The sequence below is a fragment of the Penicillium canariense genome (genome assembly GCF_028826845.1).
Source record: "Penicillium canariense strain IBT 26290 chromosome Unknown utg000002l_segment0_segment0, whole genome shotgun sequence".
Taxonomy (NCBI): Eukaryota; Fungi; Ascomycota; class Eurotiomycetes; order Eurotiales; family Aspergillaceae; genus Penicillium; species Penicillium canariense.
This window is the reverse complement of record NW_026622729.1, coordinates 1,286,232-1,306,550: the sequence shown is the minus strand read 5'-3', so window position 1 is coordinate 1,306,550 and position 20,319 is coordinate 1,286,232. Positions and strand designations below refer to the sequence as shown.

The 20,319-nt window shown below is 54.2% G+C and overlaps 8 protein-coding genes across 8 annotated transcripts; 3 read left to right on the top strand and 5 right to left on the bottom strand.

Moving 5' to 3' along the window:
• Window positions 1–20: 20 nt before the first annotated feature.
• N7482_003683 (pepsin-like aspartic protease) lies at window positions 21–1,489 on the bottom strand (the record flags this gene model as incomplete). The annotated part of the gene is made up of 3 exons (XM_056685808.1): window positions 21–101; window positions 153–1,025; window positions 1,091–1,489. The coding sequence occupies 3 exons, from the start codon at window positions 1,487–1,489 to the stop codon at window positions 21–23; spliced, it is 1,353 nt and encodes a 450-aa protein (XP_056544550.1).
• Window positions 1,490–1,968: 479 nt separating this feature from the next.
• Window positions 1,969–5,622, bottom strand: N7482_003682 (uncharacterized protein; the record flags this gene model as incomplete). The annotated part of the gene is made up of 5 exons (XM_056685807.1): window positions 1,969–2,076; window positions 2,134–5,082; window positions 5,150–5,293; window positions 5,358–5,384; window positions 5,515–5,622. 5 exons carry the CDS (start codon window positions 5,620–5,622, stop codon window positions 1,969–1,971), a joined length of 3,336 nt encoding a protein of 1,111 aa, XP_056544549.1.
• Window positions 5,623–6,303: 681 nt separating this feature from the next.
• Window positions 6,304–7,104, top strand: N7482_003681 (uncharacterized protein; the record flags this gene model as incomplete). Its single annotated transcript, XM_056685806.1, has 1 exon — window positions 6,304–7,104. The coding sequence occupies one exon, from the start codon at window positions 6,304–6,306 to the stop codon at window positions 7,102–7,104; it is 801 nt and encodes a 266-aa protein (XP_056544548.1).
• A 458-nt stretch (window positions 7,105–7,562) lies between these two features.
• Window positions 7,563–7,912, bottom strand: N7482_003680 (uncharacterized protein; the record flags this gene model as incomplete). The annotated part of the gene is made up of 2 exons (XM_056685805.1): window positions 7,563–7,744; window positions 7,813–7,912. The coding sequence occupies 2 exons, from the start codon at window positions 7,910–7,912 to the stop codon at window positions 7,563–7,565; spliced, it is 282 nt and encodes a 93-aa protein (XP_056544547.1).
• Window positions 7,913–8,128: 216 nt separating this feature from the next.
• On the top strand, window positions 8,129–10,115 carry N7482_003679 (putative AP-3 adaptor complex subunit mu; the record flags this gene model as incomplete). The annotated part of the gene is made up of 3 exons (XM_056685804.1): window positions 8,129–8,172; window positions 8,225–8,644; window positions 8,711–10,115. The coding sequence occupies 3 exons, from the start codon at window positions 8,129–8,131 to the stop codon at window positions 10,113–10,115; spliced, it is 1,869 nt and encodes a 622-aa protein (XP_056544546.1).
• A 1,937-nt stretch (window positions 10,116–12,052) lies between these two features.
• Window positions 12,053–13,779, top strand: N7482_003678 (uncharacterized protein; the record flags this gene model as incomplete). The annotated part of the gene is made up of 5 exons (XM_056685803.1): window positions 12,053–12,229; window positions 12,280–12,347; window positions 12,423–12,538; window positions 12,635–12,877; window positions 12,941–13,779. The coding sequence occupies 5 exons, from the start codon at window positions 12,053–12,055 to the stop codon at window positions 13,777–13,779; spliced, it is 1,443 nt and encodes a 480-aa protein (XP_056544545.1).
• An 861-nt stretch (window positions 13,780–14,640) lies between these two features.
• On the bottom strand, window positions 14,641–16,387 carry N7482_003677 (hexadecenal dehydrogenase; the record flags this gene model as incomplete). Its single annotated transcript, XM_056685802.1, has 4 exons — window positions 14,641–15,008; window positions 15,062–15,861; window positions 15,932–16,162; window positions 16,245–16,387. The coding sequence occupies 4 exons, from the start codon at window positions 16,385–16,387 to the stop codon at window positions 14,641–14,643; spliced, it is 1,542 nt and encodes a 513-aa protein (XP_056544544.1).
• A 781-nt stretch (window positions 16,388–17,168) lies between these two features.
• Window positions 17,169–18,990, bottom strand: N7482_003676 (isocitrate lyase 1; the record flags this gene model as incomplete). Its single annotated transcript, XM_056685801.1, has 4 exons — window positions 17,169–17,529; window positions 17,607–18,502; window positions 18,567–18,722; window positions 18,787–18,990. The coding sequence occupies 4 exons, from the start codon at window positions 18,988–18,990 to the stop codon at window positions 17,169–17,171; spliced, it is 1,617 nt and encodes a 538-aa protein (XP_056544543.1).
• Window positions 18,991–20,319: the final 1,329 nt, after the last annotated feature.

Genomic DNA, 20,319 nt, shown 5'->3' with positions numbered 1-20,319 from the left:
AGTCTGAATGGTAGACCGCCCTATTGAGGGGGCGCAGAAAGGTTCTGGTGAAGCTCCTTTCGCTGCACAGCGCCGAAGCGCATGTTGCCAACATCGAATACCTGACATGGTTAGCTCATATAAGATCACAAGGCAAAGTAGGTGGTACTCACAGCATAAATTCCCTTCAAGAAGGTATCGCCCAAAATATCCATGTCCATAGAGCCGCGGCTCTGGATTCCACCATAGACATATCCGGACTTGGCTGTCGCAAAGCCTAGATCCTCCTTCTGGACGACAAACTGCTTGTCACCGACAGCAAAGGACACCACGGGTAGCTTATCCGCGGCGGTATTGGTGGGATAAATGTAGCCTTGGCTGTCATTATCGTAGTAGGCCCCGTCAATCGCGTCATAGATTGCCTTGCAGGTGCTGTCATCGACGAGAGCCAGAGTCGTGCCCGTATCAGCGATCGCCTTGTTGCCACTACGAGCAATCGATTTGCCGTTCACCGTTGCCGATGCCGAGTCAAACATCCAGAAGCCCTGGCTGTTGTCGATGGGTGTGTAGGAGATGTCTTCGCCCGAATATTTCACGGTGGCCTGGTCAATAAATCCAAACGTATAGAACGACTCGCCCTTGTCAGGCTCGTCGGCGTCACGCCAGGATCCTAGCTTCGCCGTAAAGAGCTCTGCGGTCTTTGGGATATCCGCTTGAGAAATCATATTCTCGACCGGTGTCTTGACCGCGGTTGGCTTCACGGTGTTGATGTTGCCAAATGCAAGGCCGAGTAAACCGTCCCCAGCGCCACTAGCAAACTGTGCAGACATGGTGTCCGCCAACTCAATTGCCTGGCCCTGCACGACCACGCCGCCGATGTTGACATTATCGTTTCCAACCGTGCCAGAGGCGGAAGACCCATCTCCATACGAGATCTTCCATGTGGAGCCATCCTTGTTCTTGAACGAGCTCGACTTGCTCGGGTCAAAGACCGTGTGGTTCGTGTTTTGGGACAGCGTGGCAGATGGCAGCTTTGTTGACCAGACCTATTTACCGTCAGTCTCCGCTGATTTGGAGAGCCATACATGGACAGCTGGACAGCGCCGCTTACCCAAAGGTCCGCCGAGCCCGTATCGAAATCCAGGCTCAGAGTCTGTGCCGGGGTCCCGATGCCGATCTGGGCCAAATACATCGAATCGTTCTGCACATCGTCGGCGCCAACCTCCCCAGCCTGGCCTGTATCGGCGCTCTTCTTCTGTAGGACCTGACGGGCATGAACTCGTCCACCGATAGGCTTATCAGTGTACTGGCGACCCGTCTGCTGCATAGTTGTGCCGACGAAATACGGGCCCTCTTTGGTCGGATGGAAGCCATACTTTCGCATCAAATGCACGTATGACTTTGGCCCCGACTTCTGGTAGTGCGGGTTGGTAATGAGTTTGATCTTGGTAGCGGCCATGGTGGACGACTTGCGACACAATTTGGACTTGAGGGACTTGAGGACGGACATGGCTGGAACTTTATTGTGTGCAGACTATATGTAGATAAGGATATTGCTAGCAGCCTGCAATGAGCTAGCTTGCTATGAGCTTGCAATGACGGGCTGGCTGAAGATGTGGATCCATCGTCGTTTTATCTAAAGTGAGACGAGGGGATCAGTTGCCTGTTATCCTGTTGTTGTGCATGGAATGGCTGTCGCCTTTCGTCATCGCAGGTGATTAGGCTTGTTAGCGCCATGTTTAGTGTCGAGTGACGGATCGACGTAGCATTGCTAGCATCGGATCGGCAGAAGCGTATCAGGTGGGTGGGGGGCACCGCCTCACGCTGCAGGGGCAGGTGGTGGCGAGAAGAGGCACAAGATAAGCCTTGGATTACTTTCTATCTTAATTTGGCATTACACAAATCATCTGAACGCCAATCCCCAAAAGCCCAAACACACAACCCCCACCATATAGCAACAACCGGGAAAACAGAGACGCCGGACTCATTTCATCGCTTGCGGGTCTTTGACTTGGGTGCGTTGGCAACACTGGCTGCCCGCGAGTTCGGGGTCGAGGTGTTCTTGCTGCCGCCTTTGGCGGGCTTAGCCTGTTTGGCCTGGAACCGCGTTAGTTTAGGTTGGTCGGGTGCGATCGCCACAAGGGGGGCACTTACTGTGGCGCCATTCTTAGCCTTCTTCTTGGCAGGTGCCGCGTCATCGTTCTCCTCCTCTTCTTCACGGCCGCGACCACGGCCTTTGCCCTCGCCATTGACTTTGGTTTCGGGCTCGAACTCCTTGGCCACGGTGTTCAGCAGTGTGGTGCAGCGCCGACTGATCTCGACAGGGGTGCGGCTGAGGAAGAACCAATCAAAGCGGAACAAGGGAGATTCGCGGACCTCGTCCCGGATCTTCTCGAATAACCCATCCCCCTCGACACCGTACTTGTCCAGCATGACCAGGAGGAAACGGTCTTCTTCTTCGGTATATACCTTCTTGTTGGTTGTAGACACAGTGTAGTTGATCTTGAGCTGCTGCAGAGGCACACGGTACATCTCCATCTTCTTCCGCAGCATCTTACGCTGGTGGTTCATCTTTCGAAGCTTCTCCTCTCCCTGGTCAATCACCCGTAGGTACTTGGGATAATCTTCGATTTCGGAGTATCGTTCCCAGAAGACCGCGGCATATTCCTCAATCTCGTCGGGCTCCTTGCTGTCGATTTCGGTAGCAATGCCCTCGTAGTCGGTGCGCCCAAACTTAGCCGATCCATTGACGAACTGCTGGAAATCACGTCGGTTCCATGTCGAAAAGCCCTCCTCAGTCATGGCAGCTTTTCTGGTCTGTTCTTCCTCCGTCAGGGGCTGGGCATTGTCAATAGTGTATTGGGCGAGCTCTCGGTCTGCCTCGCGCTCGCTAAGAGTGTCCTCGGGGCCCTCGGCTAGCTCGGCTTTGTGGCCAATCTGCTTCTGATGCCAAGCAGTCTCCTGCGCCTGCAGCTCCTGCAGCTCAGGTGGGAAGAACTGCCAGTCGTGAATGGTGATTTGCTTTGGTGGGCGAGGCACCTTGGGCTTGGTGTCGGCGGTACGGCCGCCAGTGGCCAAAGCTTGGCGGTAGTACTTGTCGATGGAGTAAAATTGCTCCTTGCGCTCACGCTTGGCAGGGTTGATCCAGGTCATACCAATGTCCTTCTTACGATCGGTGAAATCTTGGCCATTCCACTCATACGCACTCTCGGAGCTGAACTTTTGCAGATCGTCGATACCAAGTGCCTCGTACTTCTTATTCAACTCAGCCGTCCTCTCCTCACCCTTTCGAAGGATAGCCTCGAAGTTGTCTTCGGTAATGTCGTTCGAGCCGGTTCCAGAGGGACTCCGGTTGCCGAAGACACTGGCAGCACCGTGCTGGATCATACCGAGCAACTCATCCTTCGAAGCGGCCTTGTTGGCCTGCTGCTGAGCCCGGCCTTGCTGAATAACCAGTTGATCCAGGCGCAGCTTCTGGGCGGCCCGCTCGAGAACCTTCTCTTCGATTGCATTCTCGGTGACAAATCGGAATACCTTCACCTGTTTGGTCTGACCAATACGGTGGGCACGATCCATGGCCTGGAGGTCAGCCTGCGGATTCCAGTCACTGTCAAAGAGAACCACAATGTCGGCGGTAGTCAAGTTGATACCCAGCCCACCAGCACGCGTGGTAAGAAGGAAAATAAACTTGTCCGATCCTGGCTTGTTGTAGTCGTCGATGGCGGCAATACGATCCTCATGGGCCGTGGTACCATCAATACGGCAGTAGTTAAACTCCCGGAACACGCAATAATCTTCCAAAATATCAAGGACACGACTCATCTGGGAGAAGATAAGCACACGGCTGCCGTCTGCCTTCATGCGCTTCAAAAGCTTATCAAGGATCGACATCTTGCCAGAGTTGAAAATAAGGTGCTCATCAGTCGTGTATGGTGGGCCGGGCTCGGCGCCCTCGAAGAGGTAGGGGTGGTTGCAGCACTTGCGCAGTTGCATGACAATGTTCAACAGACGGGTCTTGGATTCGCGCTTGCCACCCGCTCCGTTGACCGCATCGATATCCTTCTCAAGAATCTTCTGGTACCATTTGACCTGCATGTCGGCCATGGGTACATATAAATTCATTTCTTGCTTCGGCAATAGACTCTTTTCGACATCGCTTTTCACTCGTCGAAGCAAAAAGGGCCGAAGCACACGGTGGAGCTGCTGCACCACGGTGTCTTGGTCAGATTCCTGGTTAGAGAACCACTGATCGAAGGCGTCCGAGTCACCAAAGACATCCGGAAGCAAGAAGTTAAGCAAAGCCCAAAGCTCGTGCAGGTTGTTTTGTAGTGGCGTTCCGGTGATCAACAATCGGTTGCGGGAGTTGAAGAGACGAATGATCTGAGACAGAGAGGATTCCTCGTTCTTGATGCGGTGGGCCTCATCGATGATGATATACTCCCAAGGTAACTTCTTGAGATGTGACTTCTCGCGCAGAATCATTTCGTAGCTGGTGACGCAAACATCGAAATTCTCGTCGGCCAGACGTTCTGCGATGAGTTTCTGTCGCTGATCCTTGTCACCTTGCAGAACAAGGACGTCAATTTCAGGGGTCCATCGGGCAAACTCGCGCTTCCAGTTGTCAAGAGTGGACTTGGGCACAGCAATTAGATGAGGACCACTGATGTCACAGATATAGCGCAAGTAGCCCAAAAACGAAATTGTCTGCAATGTCTTTCCTAGACCCATTTCATCGGCCAGGATACCGGAGATACCGTTCTCATGGAGAGAGACCAGCCAGTTCAGACCAGCAATCTGGTAATCACGGAGTTCGCCCTGAATGAATGCGGGCGAGTCGCGGAACACAGTAGTGGTGTTGCCGCCCCGCTTCTCATCCTGCAGGAGCTCAGCGTCCTCCTCCTGTTCAGTTCTGCGGCGTCGTTCACCACCCGCCCCACCAGAGCGAGAAGAACCTTTGCGGGCCTTTGCTTCCTTCTCCTCATTTTGACGGTCAATTTCAGCCATAATCTCTTTGATGCGAGGGTTGGGGTTGGTCTCGATGAAGTGGCGAAACAAATCGGTAAGACCGAGAAGGTAACGGAATCGACGAATCGAGTCATCTTCCTACAAGCATGGTCCAGGATCAATAGCTGAAGAGAGGGAATAGCGGGAGTAACTTAGCAATCCGTACCTTAGACTCATCCAGACGGCCATGCTTTTTGCCTAGAATACTTTTCCTCAGCTGGGTAGCCTCGGATCTCCGGCGACGTCCATCTGCTTGGGCGAGGTCGCCTGCGACACTGCTAGCAGTTGTGTGAGGATTGGTGTCCGAATCCTGTGGAGAAATACCATCAGCCATCTATCCAAATAATGATTGTATGAACCCAGTTCATCATTACCGTGTAGTCCGGGGTATCTTGGTAACTCTAGAATGAAGTTGAAATTAGCAGATGCTCAGCAAAGCTGACATTGATTCAAGTGGTGCTAGGAGGAACGGGGAAGATCCTGCCACCCAAGTGGGAATATTCGAGAGCGACGATCAAGGATATCACGTACCTGAGGCGCGTCGGCGCTGTCAACAGGAATCGATGGAATAGCATCATCATATGCGTCTGTCATCGGTGTGTCGGCGTGAGACGGCGAATCGGTCGGGGTTGGTGCCATCTTTGCTTTCAGCGCACGAAGCGCAGACGTTAATGCAATGAAGACCAATCACGTCTCTATCGGAGGTAGGTCGCAGAGCGCGTAGAAAGCCCGCAGCTTCAGGTCTTTGAAGAAGTTGCGAAGGAACAATTTTGCTCCAAGGAGCTTGGATGGAACCAAAGTATCAAACCAAATTGGGAGCCTGGACCAGGTGTAGGAGGGAATCCGGGCAGGTGAAGCGCAAGAGAAACGCCAGGCGCGCCGAAGAATACTGGAGGGCGCGGCGAGCGGGTACGCGCTGATTGGCCAAAGGGTTTGCCGTGCGGAGCTGACTCAGCTCTCGACGCTGGCCCTTCGGAGAATTGGTTTCGCCGCGGGTGGGGTCACGTTACCCGGTCAGTGCAAAAAGCGCAGAAGATCATCTGCAGCGCTAGGTACTTGCTAGTACCCCTCCGACTCTCCGGCGACACCCTACGATAAAAGGAGTTGGGAGATCGCTTTTGTCACCTCCCAACTTCGCTTCTCTGCCTTAGAGTCACGGCCCCTACTTCTATATACGCTTCAGTTTCTTTTGTTAGACTTCTACGTGTGGCAACATCGCCTTCGAAGCACGGCCCGCTACATCTGACCACCCTGTGACTACATCGCTTGCCCTCCACTGTCAACATCGAGCTATCTCCGTCTTTCGCACCCACCTTCACCATGGATTCCATGAGATCTCTCAATACCTCCTTACCCACTTCAACACCGCGCCCGCAGCCATCCGAGCAACTCCTCCAGTCTTTTAAAGCTGCGGCTCTATCCGTCACCAACCTATACAAGAATGCCGTCTGTGAACAAGCCCAGGCGAGGTCCGCTGGCTATCAAGAAGCTATTGAAGATTTGCTTCACTTCTTGGACCGTGAAAACCTAGGCCTTGGCGATGGCGAGGGGTGGAAGGTCCGACAATGGGCGACGGAGAAGTGTGATGGAACTGGATCCCAGGCCAGCGATGAGGATGAGCGAGTGGACTTGGACAAGCGTGATAGAAGTGCTACGCCGGCTACCACCCGCAAGGAAGCTCCGACACCTGAGTCTACTTTCCGCCAGCAGCCTACCTCCACTCCGACCCCCGCACCGACCTCCGTGCCTCGATCAGAGACTACGGCCCCCGCACCGCAACCACAGGACACTACTCTTGGATCACCGACAGTATTTACTTTCACCGCTGGGCCAACCTTCCCTCAATGCCAGGAATTCGATATGGACATGCAATCGTCCGACAACTCGACTCCGCCATCGCAAGATGATGCTCCGGTAAGCGTCTCGGTGATGCCTCGAAACTCCCGCCAATCAAATCGCCACAATCATACCCGACCCAACGCGCGATCTGTTCCACGAGAGGGCCCCGCCACCATAGGATCGAAGAGGAAATCCACATTCCCAGATTTCTTTGACCTATCTGGGCTAGCAAACGGACGGGACAACATGTTTGGAGGAGGGAAACGCGGCAGGTTTACCTAGGAACCAATCATACCTAGGCTCCACGATTTCGACGAAATGACGAACATTCTCTTCTGATTGTCATGCAGCAGCTGGGTGGACATTTGGGGTGCTTTTTTCGGGTGCATACTGAGGAAGGTGAATTCTTGCATATGGCTTCGCTGCATTTTATTTGGTTATCTTCCATTGGGTTTTCCTTTCTCTTCTTCCTCTTTTTCATTGTCTGATCCTGTCTTCCCTTCCCCCTTTGTTTCTCGTATACCAGCCATACAGCATATAGAGGATTGTGTTGTGGTGATACCCGGTGTGGCGGCAGCTATCATTAACCCATGATGGTCCAACAAATCATTATGTTACAAATACCCCCAAACTATGTCCTTTTCAGTATCGTACAATTCTCCATAAATAGCAGAACCGGCATATCTAATGCCGCGAGCCGGGGCGTAGTATGTAGCGCCACGTCGGTCAAGGCAAGGAGATCAGTTGAATGCTCGCCAGAGACCCAGGCCAACTAGACTAGCCGAAATGGTGGCAATTCCGAGCCGTCGCGATCCCATCTTATACTTCGTTGGGCCCTGCATGATCGCCTTCTCTTGCTTGCGGAGGTTGTTCATGCCGGTGTAGTAGCTGTAGACTCCGAGACCGACAAATGCAGCGGATCCTGTTGATAAACAGTTAGTGGCCTGTTCCTCGATCCTTGACAATTCGCTCGAGCTCTACTAGACATACCAGTCACTCTGCAGGACATGCAGTCGTCCCACTTGTCATCCGATAACGCCAGTTTAGCATCCTTCGACGGCCAGGAGCGGTTATCTGAAGGTAACGACATTGAGAGTGCGACAGCGAGCACCAGTGGTGTCTGAAAACAATAAAAGCGACAGAATATCTGCCGGGGTACCGACTTGTTCAATTTAACTACGACTTTCCCACGGAAATGGTTCGCGCAGCCAAAAAGTAATCACAAGGCGGGACTCGGTGGCAGAATGCACAGCTTTACATTGAGCTATACAGCGTCAAGACATCCTGCCCCCAGACAACAGCCACCATGAGCGGCGAGATCGATGCCGTCTACATATATGACGAGCACAAGTATGCCATCTGATTCCCCAAGTGCAGAGCTACATTGACATCCCTCTTCTAGCGCCCCTCTCGTCGAGCATATTTACCGATCCCGCCCGCCATCGGCCGCCGCCATCCTGCCCCTCTACCTGGCTCATGCTGCCCCGCGCCCCTCCTTACTGTATCTACCCGGAACTACGCCTCCGGTGACCGTGTTCTCGACTATTCAGTCAAATCTCCTGTTTCTCGCCGTGTCTGAGGTGGATACGGAGCCGCTGTTGGTCCTGGAATTCCTGCATCGCGTGGTCGATGTACTCGAGGAATTTGTCGGTGCACCGCTTCTCTCCAGCAAGATCCAGGCCAATTACGATGTCGTCGCTCAGTTGCTACATGAGATGTGCGATGCCGGGGTAGTCTGTAACACCGAACCAAATGTTTTGCAAGAAGTTGTGGAGGTGCCGAGCTGGATGGGGAAGCTCCTCGGGGGAATCACTGTGCCAGGGTAAGAATTGGGTCCCTGTTTACCGGTATGTGGGTGGTTTCTTACATTCTTTTATGAGTAATCTAGCAGCACATCCACGCCAGCTCTAGGAACAGCCAACCCTTTGAAGCAATCCCTGGCCACCGCGAGCGCATCCCAAGGCCCCGCAATTCCCTGGCGGCGGTCAGGAGTACGACACACTTCTAATGAGCTATATGTCGATATTATTGAATCTTTGTCTGTGACTATGGCACCTTCGGGCAGGTTACTTTCTGCGTTGGTTTCCGGGACTATCGCATTCACCGCAAAGATATCTGGAGTGCCGGATTTGCTTCTATCATTATCAGCGCCGGGAGGTCAGCAAGCACTCGCACGCAAATTTGAGCTTCCTGTTTTCCACCCCTGTGTGCGTCTAGCTCGTTGGCGAGAACGACCGGGTGAGCTCAGCTTTGTTCCCCCTGATGGCCGCTTCATTCTGGCAGGTTATGAGGTTGATCTACTCCCGATAGACCCGGGTCTAGATCAGCCACCAAGCCACATGGAGAAGCTCTTTCTCCCTGCTATCGTGGATATTCGCAAGTCCTTGGGGCCTTCAGGCGCAGATTTTGAGGTTCGGTTGACTTTGAATACCGACTTCCCGGGCCAGACCTCATCTTCGCGGCCAACCGCTTCGCGGAGTGGATCAGGGACCTCCACACCTTCCTTCCTTGGCGGTGGCAGTGGAAGCTCCTCCGGGCCGGTACTCGAGGAGGTGGTTGTGAGCGTTCCAATTTCCAAATATGTGCGGCATATCACGGACATGCAGGCCAGTCGCGGTGATGCACAGTTTTCTCATACCAGCGGTCTTCTTGAATGGCGGATTCCGACCACCCGCGACGCAGGGACTACCTCTGGTACTGCGACTCTTCGCTGTACCGTATCCGGTTATCCATCGCCGGACGAGGACCTGGAGGATAGCTTAGAAGATGAGGATGCCGATGCTAACCTCCTCCAGGGCTACTACGAAGCCCCCACCTCCTATGACCCGTCATCTAACAGTACCAGGAAGAGCCGGGACCCCTCCAAGCGAAAGAAGAAGAAGAAGAAGTCGAGCAAAAAATCTCGGACAGCCGAAGAAACCGGCGACGCTCCAGGTGATGGCCCATCCGAAGAACCAGTCAAAGCCAAAACCCCCTCCCCCAATCATTCCAAACCTCAAACACCGCAACCCATGGCCCTCGCCCAACCTTCCTCCCAGCTTCCAGCTTTCTTCGCGCCATCTTCTACACCTCGTCCAACGCCCCGCAGAACCAAAGCCCAAGTCAACGCGAGCCTAATGCCGAACTCAGCCTCAGTCTCCTTCTCCGTGCGAGGCTGGCTTCCCTCCGGTATCAAGGTGGATAGCCTGACCATTGATCAGCGCCGCAGTCGGGGTCTTGGGGAGAGTGTGAAACCATATAAGGGGGTGAAATACCTATGTGTGAGCAAGCGCGGTGTAGAGCGGCGTTGTTGATGGGATATCTTGGCTTCGGGACATACAACTGCGAATTGACGAGGCAGTCATGAAGCCAAGGCCGCGACGTGATGGCATGAATAATGAGATACAATTGTGATCAAAATCCAACGGCACCCTGACCCTTGCCCGGATGAGGTTTTTTATTTTTATTTTTATTTTTATTTTTTTCATTATTCTTCTTTTCCAAATGCTGTTACACGGACTGATAGTATAGCTGCGGATCAGCCTTACCTACGCCAACGAATTGTGCCCCAGTGCTAACGTATGCATCGCACTCGATTGACCTTAGGTGATGACATGCATGCCCAACACAAGAGGTATATGACGCCCCTACTTCGGAGCAGCCGTGAATGAAATTCTCATGCCCACCTAGCAATAGAATTTGGGAAGCTTACTCGTCTCGGGATGCAGCGACAGAGATTGGTCCCATAGACGAGCTATATGGCTTGGAAGTGATCGTTCTCACCCCCTTTCCCGTGCATCAATACTTAGAGACGGCAGTTCTTGCACCGTCAACTTTGTTCTTCAAGAGTTCAACTGCCATGAAGGGGAATCAAAACTGTCTACAACAGCTGTCATGAGATCGCCGCGGGCGGCAAGCTGCCATCTTTCCTTACAGGGGCCGTGGAGATTTTGCCAACTCGGTTCTCGAAGGCTTCTGGAAGGCTTCGGAGATTCTTCTTGCTCTTAGGCCTCTGCACTCTTTTCTGGCTCCATAAACACTTTCACATCTGATCCCACTACTCCGATGGCTTCAATTTCACAGCTCTGGCATCCTGCTGCCAACAGTCCACATCGTCTTGATGACCGGCTTTCGTTGTCGTGGTCCACAGAAAAAGACAGGGCCAAGACAAAAAAAAAGTCAAAAAGTTCCCATATGTGAACCAGGCCTAGCCAGACCATGGTCCTACCATGAGACGACCAGGCACAATAATGAGGTACCGGTGTATAGCTTACCAGTGTATAACTTATATGTAACTACAAATGATCCCGACGTAACTTTACGGAACCCGCCAAGTAACTTTAACTGATCATTCGGTAAGAAAAGCTTAGACGAGAGCTTACATGAATACGAGGATCCAGGGACGGCCGGCAGTGAATCCCAAGATGTCTTCAGAGGCCAGCAAATGCTGTCCCACGAGCGGCACACGCCGGTGGGGCGCGATCTATAGTTTTTTTAGCACGTCTCCGCAGTTTCCACGTTCGGGATAAGCCGCGGGCTTTTTAGCCGCGTACAGCTCAGCACGGCTCGGGAGGACGAGAGCACCTGGCAGCATCAACCGAGGTAACAGCATCGCGAGAATGAGGGACGCTATTGCCCGCTTAATATACGCGATCGTCTCTAAATCGGTTGCGGTCTCCCCACAGAAAGCGGCTATTTTCCCCCCGGGAACAACACCAAGCTCAACCGAGTATCCGGTATGGGTGGCTGACCCTTGCTTGGTCTGAACCCTCGTATATGCCGTCTCCAAGCCAGCTGCTCGGCCACAGTTGCACGAAGTCAAATGTGCCGTCCGCGCACACTTCGAATCATCATCGCTATCCAATGGCCGTGCCGGCCCCCAGTGAGGGACGGCCAGGCCGATAAGCCAGCACGCTAGTCCGCCGCCAACCGCCAATCGCGGATTCGCGATTTGCTTCATTATCACGCCATTCAGAAGACGCAGCCGCGGCGCGTTGTACGCCTTACAGTAACCACAGTCGTAAACGCAGTGCTTGACTGGCCAGTCAGCATGAAGTAAAGGTAAAAATGGCGGCAAGCATGACCGGTCATCCACGTGTAATTTCTTTTTCTGACCTTTTTTCTTCTGCTTTCTTTCTTTCCCTCGGCCTGCTTTACAGTGCTGCAGAGCCTCTCGATTTGCATCTACGTTGGATCTCTGCGTGTTGCATTTCTATTTCTCCCCAACAGATCCACTTCCCTGGCATTCATCATGTCCAAGATGGACGAGAGCGACGAGAAGAAGCGGCCGGACGACGTGCAGGGGACAGAAGTCGATCCCTCGAGTTCCTTTGAAACCATCACAGCTCTGGTTGCGGAAGGTATGGTGAACCCCCTCCTCCACGATGTGGGCGGATTTGTGCATGATGGGCTAACGATGATGGGCGATGTGATCCAGACCATGAACATGAAATTAAGCTGCGGACCATGTCCTGGCAGAAAACGGCCGTGTTGTTGGCGGGCGATCAGGTCTGCTTGGCCATCATGGCCCAAACGTGGTCTCTCTCGTGAGTGCATCGCCTCTTGCAAATCCCCGAGAGCGGGCAATCGAGTGTTGAAGACTGACGGAATTGCGCTTATAGCGTCCTTGGATGGGTGCCCGGCATCATCACCATGGTCCTCGCAGGAATCCTGTTCTGGATCACCTCGATTACCATGCACAAGTACATCATGAAATATCCGCAAATCAAGGACATCTGTGAGTGAAAATGGAACAGATCGGGGCACCGAGAGTTCTTTCGTCCAATCTATACTGTATGCTGGGAACTATATACTGATCCATGGTCGAGAACAGGCGATTTCGGATACTACGTTTTCGGGCAGAGCAAGTGGGCGTATGTCTTCTCGGCATTCATGCTCCTTGCCAACAATATCCTGCTCATCGGATTCCATGTCCTAACGGGGGCGAAAGTCCTGAACACCTTGTCGGGCCACACCCTGTGCACAGCGGTATTCTCCGTTATTACGACTATCATGGGTATTATCGCGTCCGCACCGCGGACGCTCCACCATGTCAGCACCATGTCCATGTTTTCCTGTGAGACCCTGCTAGTTCCCCCATGATCCCACCCCCGGTCTCTGCTGACATGGATTCCGATAGCGGCATGCATGGGTATTGCCATCCTCCTCTTCCTCATTTTCGCGGGCATTGAGAACGCCCCGGGCTACGGATACAACGGCGACTACCCAAGCGACGGGCCTGTGAAGACCTACGCCTTCCCGCTTCCCGGCACGACCTGGGTCGCCTGTATGAATGCCGTGCTCAACGTCACCTTCCTCTGGGTCCCGCAGATTCTCTTCCCGACCTTCATCGCGGAGATGGAGCGGCCGCAAGACTTCCCCAAAGCGCTGGCCGTCCTCTCAGTCATTTCTGCCGTCCTTTTCATCGTGCCGCCGGCCATTGGATTCCGGTATCTCGGCCAGTACGCCACAGCTCCTGCATTTGGTAGTCTGGGTGTGACCGCATACAAGAAGGCGTCCTTCGGATTTGTCATTGTGCCCACGCTCGTCATCGGCGTGATCTATGCCAACGTCACCGCCAAGTTTATCTATAACCAAGTCCTGGGCAAGTCCCGGCACGCGCACAGCCATACCTTCACCGGATGGAGCGTCTGGGGCTTGATCATGGTCGGCATCTGGCTGCTTGCGTTCGTGTTCTCGGAAGTCGTGCCCAGTATGGGCGATTTCCTGTCCCTGCTCAGTGCGGCCTTTGATTCGTTCTTCGGCTACATTTACTTCGCCATCGCCTACTGGCAACTCAACCGGGGCAAGCTATTCGCCGGTCTACACAGGACGACCATGACGCTGGTCAACGTCTTCATTATGATCGTTGGGCTGTTCATTCTCGGGCCGGGACTGTACGCCGCGGTCGAGGCGATCATCGCCGATTACTCAGGGTCTACCACGCCCGCCTTTACATGTGCGAATATGGCTATTTAAGAGCGCGGAATCCCCACGGAGGGGAAGGCCTATAATGTAGCTCAACGAAGCAAGTGGAACCAACCTACAGAAAAAAATCACACTACAGTAGCACAGCCCCAAAGTAAATCATATACCAGCCGGAACGGATTGTAGTTACACTAATACAAAAAGCTAAAACCCCAAACCTAAATGGCTCCCATATTCTCCCATTGGCCCAGGCTCCTCCACCCTCGGTCACAGCTTCGACGATCGCTTTTCGAGCACTTGCAGCACGAAGTAGGCAACTACAGAGCACGTTAGAAAATTGCGGGATCCACAGATCAGACTTTTGCAAAGTGGGACAGTGCACGCGGCAACCGGACATGAGGAGGATAAATTTCAATTAAGATTTAGGACTTAAGTGTACGCCATTTTTCAGGGGAGATGTGAAAAGAGAAGTGACGTGAAGTGAAGGTGGGAGAAAGGGGCAAACAGAGACATAAAAGGAATGTTCAAGGGAAAAAGTAAACAATCAAAATCCGCCATCACAAGGATGAGCAGTCTAGAATCAAAATCGGTCCAACGTTTCAATGGGGGGGTATAGAGGGGCAGTAGACAGTCTCGAGGGCTGATTGGGGCTTCAACGCTGTCGACATAGGAAAGGCCAGAGGGTGGGCTCCGGCTTTTTGTTTGTCGTCTCCTTAATATGATGGAGAGGAACGATGATGATAAGATGGAGAGGGCAGAGAAGAAAAGTAAATCAAAATCCATGATTCAAACAAAGATCCAAACAAAAGAAAAGGAAAAGGTTGAGTAATGTTGCCAAAGAAAAAAAAAAGAAAAAACTCAAAAGGGATATAGATTGTGAAAAATCAGAATCAAAAAAAAAAAAATGAATTTTTACTCACTGGCAGCAACAGCAGCAGCGCGGCCGGCGCCAGCCTTCGCGCTTCCACCACCCAGCGTCAGGATGAAGCGCAGCCAGCCCAATGTTAGCTTTTGGCCGCTGCGATCAAAGTCCGGCACCAGAGTGCTGGCGGCCTTGAACTTGCTCAGCTTTCCGGCGTACGGCGGGTAGCGGATGGCGAGGAGGGACTCGAGCCAGCTGGGGCTGCTGGTGATGGGGCGGCGGTGCACCCAGACGTCAAAGCTGGAGCGGCCGCGGTAGGCGCCGTAGCCGCTCTCGCCGACACCACCGAAGGGCAGAGTGGGGATGTGCAGAGCGGAGTCGTTGCAGGAGACACCGCCGGAGCGGGTGGAGGAGATAACTAGAGTACTGTTAAATTGAAGCCGGGTTGATGGGATAGACGAGGGAACTGACTCTTCGCCACATCGGCCTTGGAGCCGAAGGGGTAGAGGCCGAGCGGGGTGTTCTGAACGCCGTTGGCGAGGTTGATGGCCTCGTCCAGGTTCTCGACGGGCAGGATCGGAATGAATGGCCCGAAGCTCTCCTGTGTACAGAGCGAGTCCTCCACAGAGTCGACCAGGACCACGGTGGGCTCGATGAAGAGCTCCTTCGCGTCCATGCTACCGCCAAGCACGATCTTGCCCTTGGTGTTGTCGAGCATTGACTTCAGGCGCTGGAAGTGGGTGTCGTTGATGATACGAGAGTAATCAGGCGAATCCTTCGCACCCTGGGGGTAGAACTCCGCATAGGCCTTCTTGAATTCTTCCACAACTTTGGACACAAGCGACTTGTCGACAAGCAGGTAATTCTGCGAGGTACAGACCTGACCCGCGTTCAGGATCTTGCCCCAGAGCATGCGGCGCGCAACCAGGCGCGGGTCGGCATTCTTGGTGATAATGGCCGGGTTGATACCGCCCAGCTCGAGGACCACGGGGGTCAAGTGAGGTGCCGCGGCCTTGGCGATGATACGGCCGACACTGGCACCACCCGTGAAGAAGATTTTGTCCCATCGCTCGGCCAGGAGAGCCTGTGTCTCGGGAACGCCACCCTGGACGACGGAGTAGCAGGAGGGGTCAAGGGAGGCCTCACAGATCTTTTGCATGACGGCAGCGCTGCGGGGAGCGTTCTCAGAGGGCTTGATGACGACGGTATTACCGGCGGCGATAGCTCCGATAACCGGACCCATGGTCAGCTGGAAGGGGAAGTTGAAGGCACTAGATCGGGAGGGAAAGGCAAGCGATCAGTTTGCCGTGCTACCATTGTCGTCCGGAAGATAAAACCTACCCGATCACCAACACGCAGCCGAGGGGATCCTTCCGGATCTTGGGGCTCATGAACTTGAAGGAGAGTTCGATATCGGGGGCCTTCTCATCCTTGACCCATTTGTGCAGGTTGCGGGTGGTGAAGACGATGTCGTTGAGCAGCCAGCCGCTCTCTGCGACTTCAGTCTCGAAGCGCGGCTTATTCAAGTCCTGGGCGCACGCCTCGACAATCTCCTCCTCATGGTCCTTGATGCTGCGGACAACCGAACACGTCAATTTCGATCATTTTGCTGCCATTAAGGCCCTTCCATCCGTTGTTTAGGGGGTGGACTTACGCCCAGTAGAGCTTGCGGAGCTGGACGAGACGGAACTCGACATCGCGGGTCTTGTGCTCCAAGAACGACTTGCGCGTGGTGGAGATGACCGCTGGGATAGCCTCCAGCGAGGTAAACTGCAGGTCGGGTAGCTGGACGCCCATTTTGAAGTATGGGAAGGATTCAGAGAAAAAGCAAAGAGTCCAAGGAAGGTGTGGGACCAGCGAGATGTCCAGGCCTTTTCTACGCGGGCGGTGCGGCAGGTTCTCCGCATGGCACATGCATCGCTCGGCTGATTGGCAGCTTGCGGTACTGTTGATCCCCGCTTCCCTCCTTTTTCTTCGGGGCTGACCTTCTCCTTTCTCTCTTGGATCTCATCCCTTATTGCTCGGTGAGATTAAAGATTAAATCGAGTGGACGAGATGCATTTTACGATTGCATTTCCCTAGCATGCATCCTTTTGTCTCTGCCTGATAGCTCGCCCAGTCTGTCCGACCGTACCCCTCTACCTCGCTCCACCCCAGCTCTTCAACCGCGGCTTCACACGGCCCCACTTGGATTGGGGCGCGTGCGGTTGCCCTGATTGGATGCGATTTCGTGGCTGGCCGCTGTGTGACGACTCTATTCTTTCCCCGGCGACTTTGCAAACAGCAAATAGTCACGAATGCTAAATTTAAGACAAGGGGAGATTCGGAGTTCAGTGCAACACATTCACGGTGTCAGTCGAAATTACTCATGAATTGATTTTCAGACTATGCAAAACAACACTCGGCTCGTCTCATCTAAAGGCGATGCCGACGGGAATCAGGTCACGAGACTATGTCACATATCGCAAGAAAAAGAAACAAACGAGAAACGCCGCAATGAATTCAAACGGTATACACAGGTATACGCAGGTATACAGTGACTTCCCCATGACTCGAATCACTATGGATCACAGTCTGCTCAGTGCTTGAACTGGTCCTCGGTCACACCCTTACCCATGGCCGCCGTGCTGCTCACACCGCCCGAGACCATTTTAAGCAGGTTATCGACGTAGTTGGCACCACTCCATTTCTGGTGGGTGACCACGTCGACGCCCTGCTCCATCTCGGGCTCCTGGACCAGCTCGCCGTAGGCGCGCATGCCGTTCTGGGCATACGCCTTGGCGAACTGGTGCGAGATGAGCGCGGTCGTGTGCAGACCGGCCAGCGTGATGAACTGCCAGCAGTAGCCCAGCTGGCCCAGGCGCTTGATGTAGGTCTCCTGCTCGTCGCGGGGCATGGCCTTCTTCCAGTTGAAGGAGGGGGACAGGTTGTAGGCAAGCCTGGAGAATGACGCGTTAGTAATGGAGGTCTGGACGAAGAGATGAGATGGGAGGGAATGGAATGGGGGATGACGCACTTCTGCTCGGGCCAGACGGCGTGCACACCGTCAGCGAACTCCTTCGCCTGCTTGTAGTCGGGCAGCTTGCTCTCCATCCAGATGAGATCGGCAAAGGGTGCGTAGGCCACGGCGCGGTTGACGGCGCACTGGGTGCCGCCCTGGTAGCGGTAGAAGCCCTCACGGGTCCGGGGGGCGTCCCAGTTCCAGTAGATGTCGACACCGGTGATGCCCTTGGCAATGGCGCGCGCTTCGCTGTTGCTCTTGCCCTTCACAGCCTTGAGGTACTGCTCGATCAGCCCCTTCTTATTGACGTGCACGCCGCCGTTGATGGAGTCGATCACAGCGTCGTCGAAGAGCTTGAGGCCAGCTTGGGCGGTCCACTGGTCCTCAATGGCCTGCAGCTCGGCGCCGTTCTTGCCTGCCTGCTCGCCAGCGACCATCAGGTCGTTCAGGGGTTGGAGGTTGGGGTTGGTCGCGCCCACAATGAAGGCGTGGTCGCGGTGGTCGATGGAGGAGGTGATGAGAGTAGCGGCCTCAGAGTCGGTACGCGCAATGGCCAGGAGATCGGTGCCCATGATATCGGCCTGGGCACGGATGGCAACCAGACGGTTGATGTGCTCGCTGATGGGGACCAGCACCTTGCCGGCCATGTGGCCGCACTTCTTGGTACCGGGGGCCTGGTCCTCAATGTGGATACCAGCCGCGCCGCGTTCGACGAACAGCTTGGTGAGCTTCATGACGGCAGTCAGACCACCGTGACCGGTGTCGGCATCTGCGATGATGGGCCGCAGGTAGTCCACATTGGCGACCTTGGAGCGCTGGTCTTTGGGGGTGGTGATGCGCTCCTCGCGCTGTTTCCGGTCATGGAAGAGCTGTGCCATGAACAGCTGGTTGACCTTGCGCGGGACAGTGTCCTGGAGAAGATATCGTCAGTACCGCAGGACTCAACTTCGGTCTCTCCACACGGTTGTCACTCACCATGGGGTAGTCTGCCAGATCGGGGGAGGGCTCATCAGTCGACGAGGCAGTGGACGAGCTCTGCCAGCCGGAGACGTAGATGGTGTCAAGGAACTTGCACATTTGGGTGATCATAGTGGGCTCGAGGCAGCCATAGGTGTAGCTCGCCTGCTTGGTCTATTTGTGGGAAGCTGGCGTTAGCATCTCTACTCCCATTCCGCCCTCGCAATCCGAGACTGACCTTCCAGTTCTCCTCGAGGATACCCCAGAGCTTCTTGGCCTGGACACCGGAGGGGTAGTCGATCTTCAGATTACCGCGTTTGGCGACAATCTGCTCAGCAGTGAAGGGACGCTTGGTGAAGCGCCACCGAGAGTCCTTCCACCAGTTCTGGACGGCCTGGACATCCTCCGCATACTTGCGGTCCTCATCTTCATGCAGACCCATGATGTAATTTTGAGGGGTATAGAATACCACGAGGGGGATACTCAGAAAAAAGTTTATAGATTCGCTCGAGCAGCAGGGTGCGTGAAATCAGCGCAGTCCACAGCGAGTCCTTGAGATGATCAAACCAGAGGGACAGGAGAATAGATAAAGCGACGAGTCCGCAAAGGAAGGGTAAGAAAGGGGAGAGGAGATTAGTCGCATACAAGCACAAGCACAAGCACAGGATCAGATGAAAAACCAGCTTAATCACAAGCCAGAAGGGAAACCCGGGGTACTTATTTGCTTTGCGAATGCGTCACCGTCCAGCGGTCGGTAAACGCTCGGCTCACCGGGTGGGCAGCGGAGGTCCCAACCCTGGAAAGCCTAGGTAATCTTGTCCAAAACGTACAGCGACTCGACCGATGCCCAGTAGAATCCACGGGCGTCGCCCCCGTCGCCCCGAAAAGCGGAAAGCGGGTGCGGTGGTTCGGAAGAGAGGATCCAGACTCTGGAGATCCTCGGTCTAATGGACGGCTGCGTTCGGCGCTCTGGAGCAGCCGCCGGGCTGCGCTGTCACCGCATCCTGGGCATTTTAGTTGCGAGACTTTCTTTATTGTGATCGGTAACTCTCTGGTATGTTGTTTAGGTGTTACTGTTGCTCAATTCATCCTCCAGCTCGTTGTTTCTAACCACATGGAAGGGCACGAGGGGGTCGGGATGGCGACATGACGTCGTTGGACACATGCGTCGGCGTACATGACAATACGCCCCAACTTTCACGTGCGGTCGCTGTCGGGACCGCATGATAATAACTCGGTCTGACGAACATGACAGAGGGATTGACGGTCGTGTAGTCTGTTCAGCTCCCTGTCCGGGATCGGTCGGCCCTTTTTCCCTTAATTGTCCATCGTGTTTATAGCTGGAAAGTCCCAAGGCCTACGCCGTTAAGATGAGCGCCGCCTGAGTCATCAATACAGTCCTGTCATGCCCCGGTATTCAGTGCATCTCCACCGCGCATCTTCGGGCTGCACCAGCCTGACTGCGCCCGCCAGCGGGTCGTCTGGGATGAAAGGCAATTCCGATCGTTTTGCTGAAACAGGTGAAAAGAGCCGGGGGTTCATTTAACCATTCTCTGTCTGCTTTGCCACTCTTACTACTGTAGGCTGCTTCTCGAACCCACCGTCTGGACAGTTCGGACCTTGTATCTTGAGAACCCTTTGCATCTCTCAATAGGGCCCTAGAGGAGCAACGAGGTCAAATCGGAAGAGCGGGCTTCTTTGCGCAACTATCGAATGGACCCTCCGTACTCAGTACCGTTTTGGACGCACCTGGTGATCATCGAAATGACTC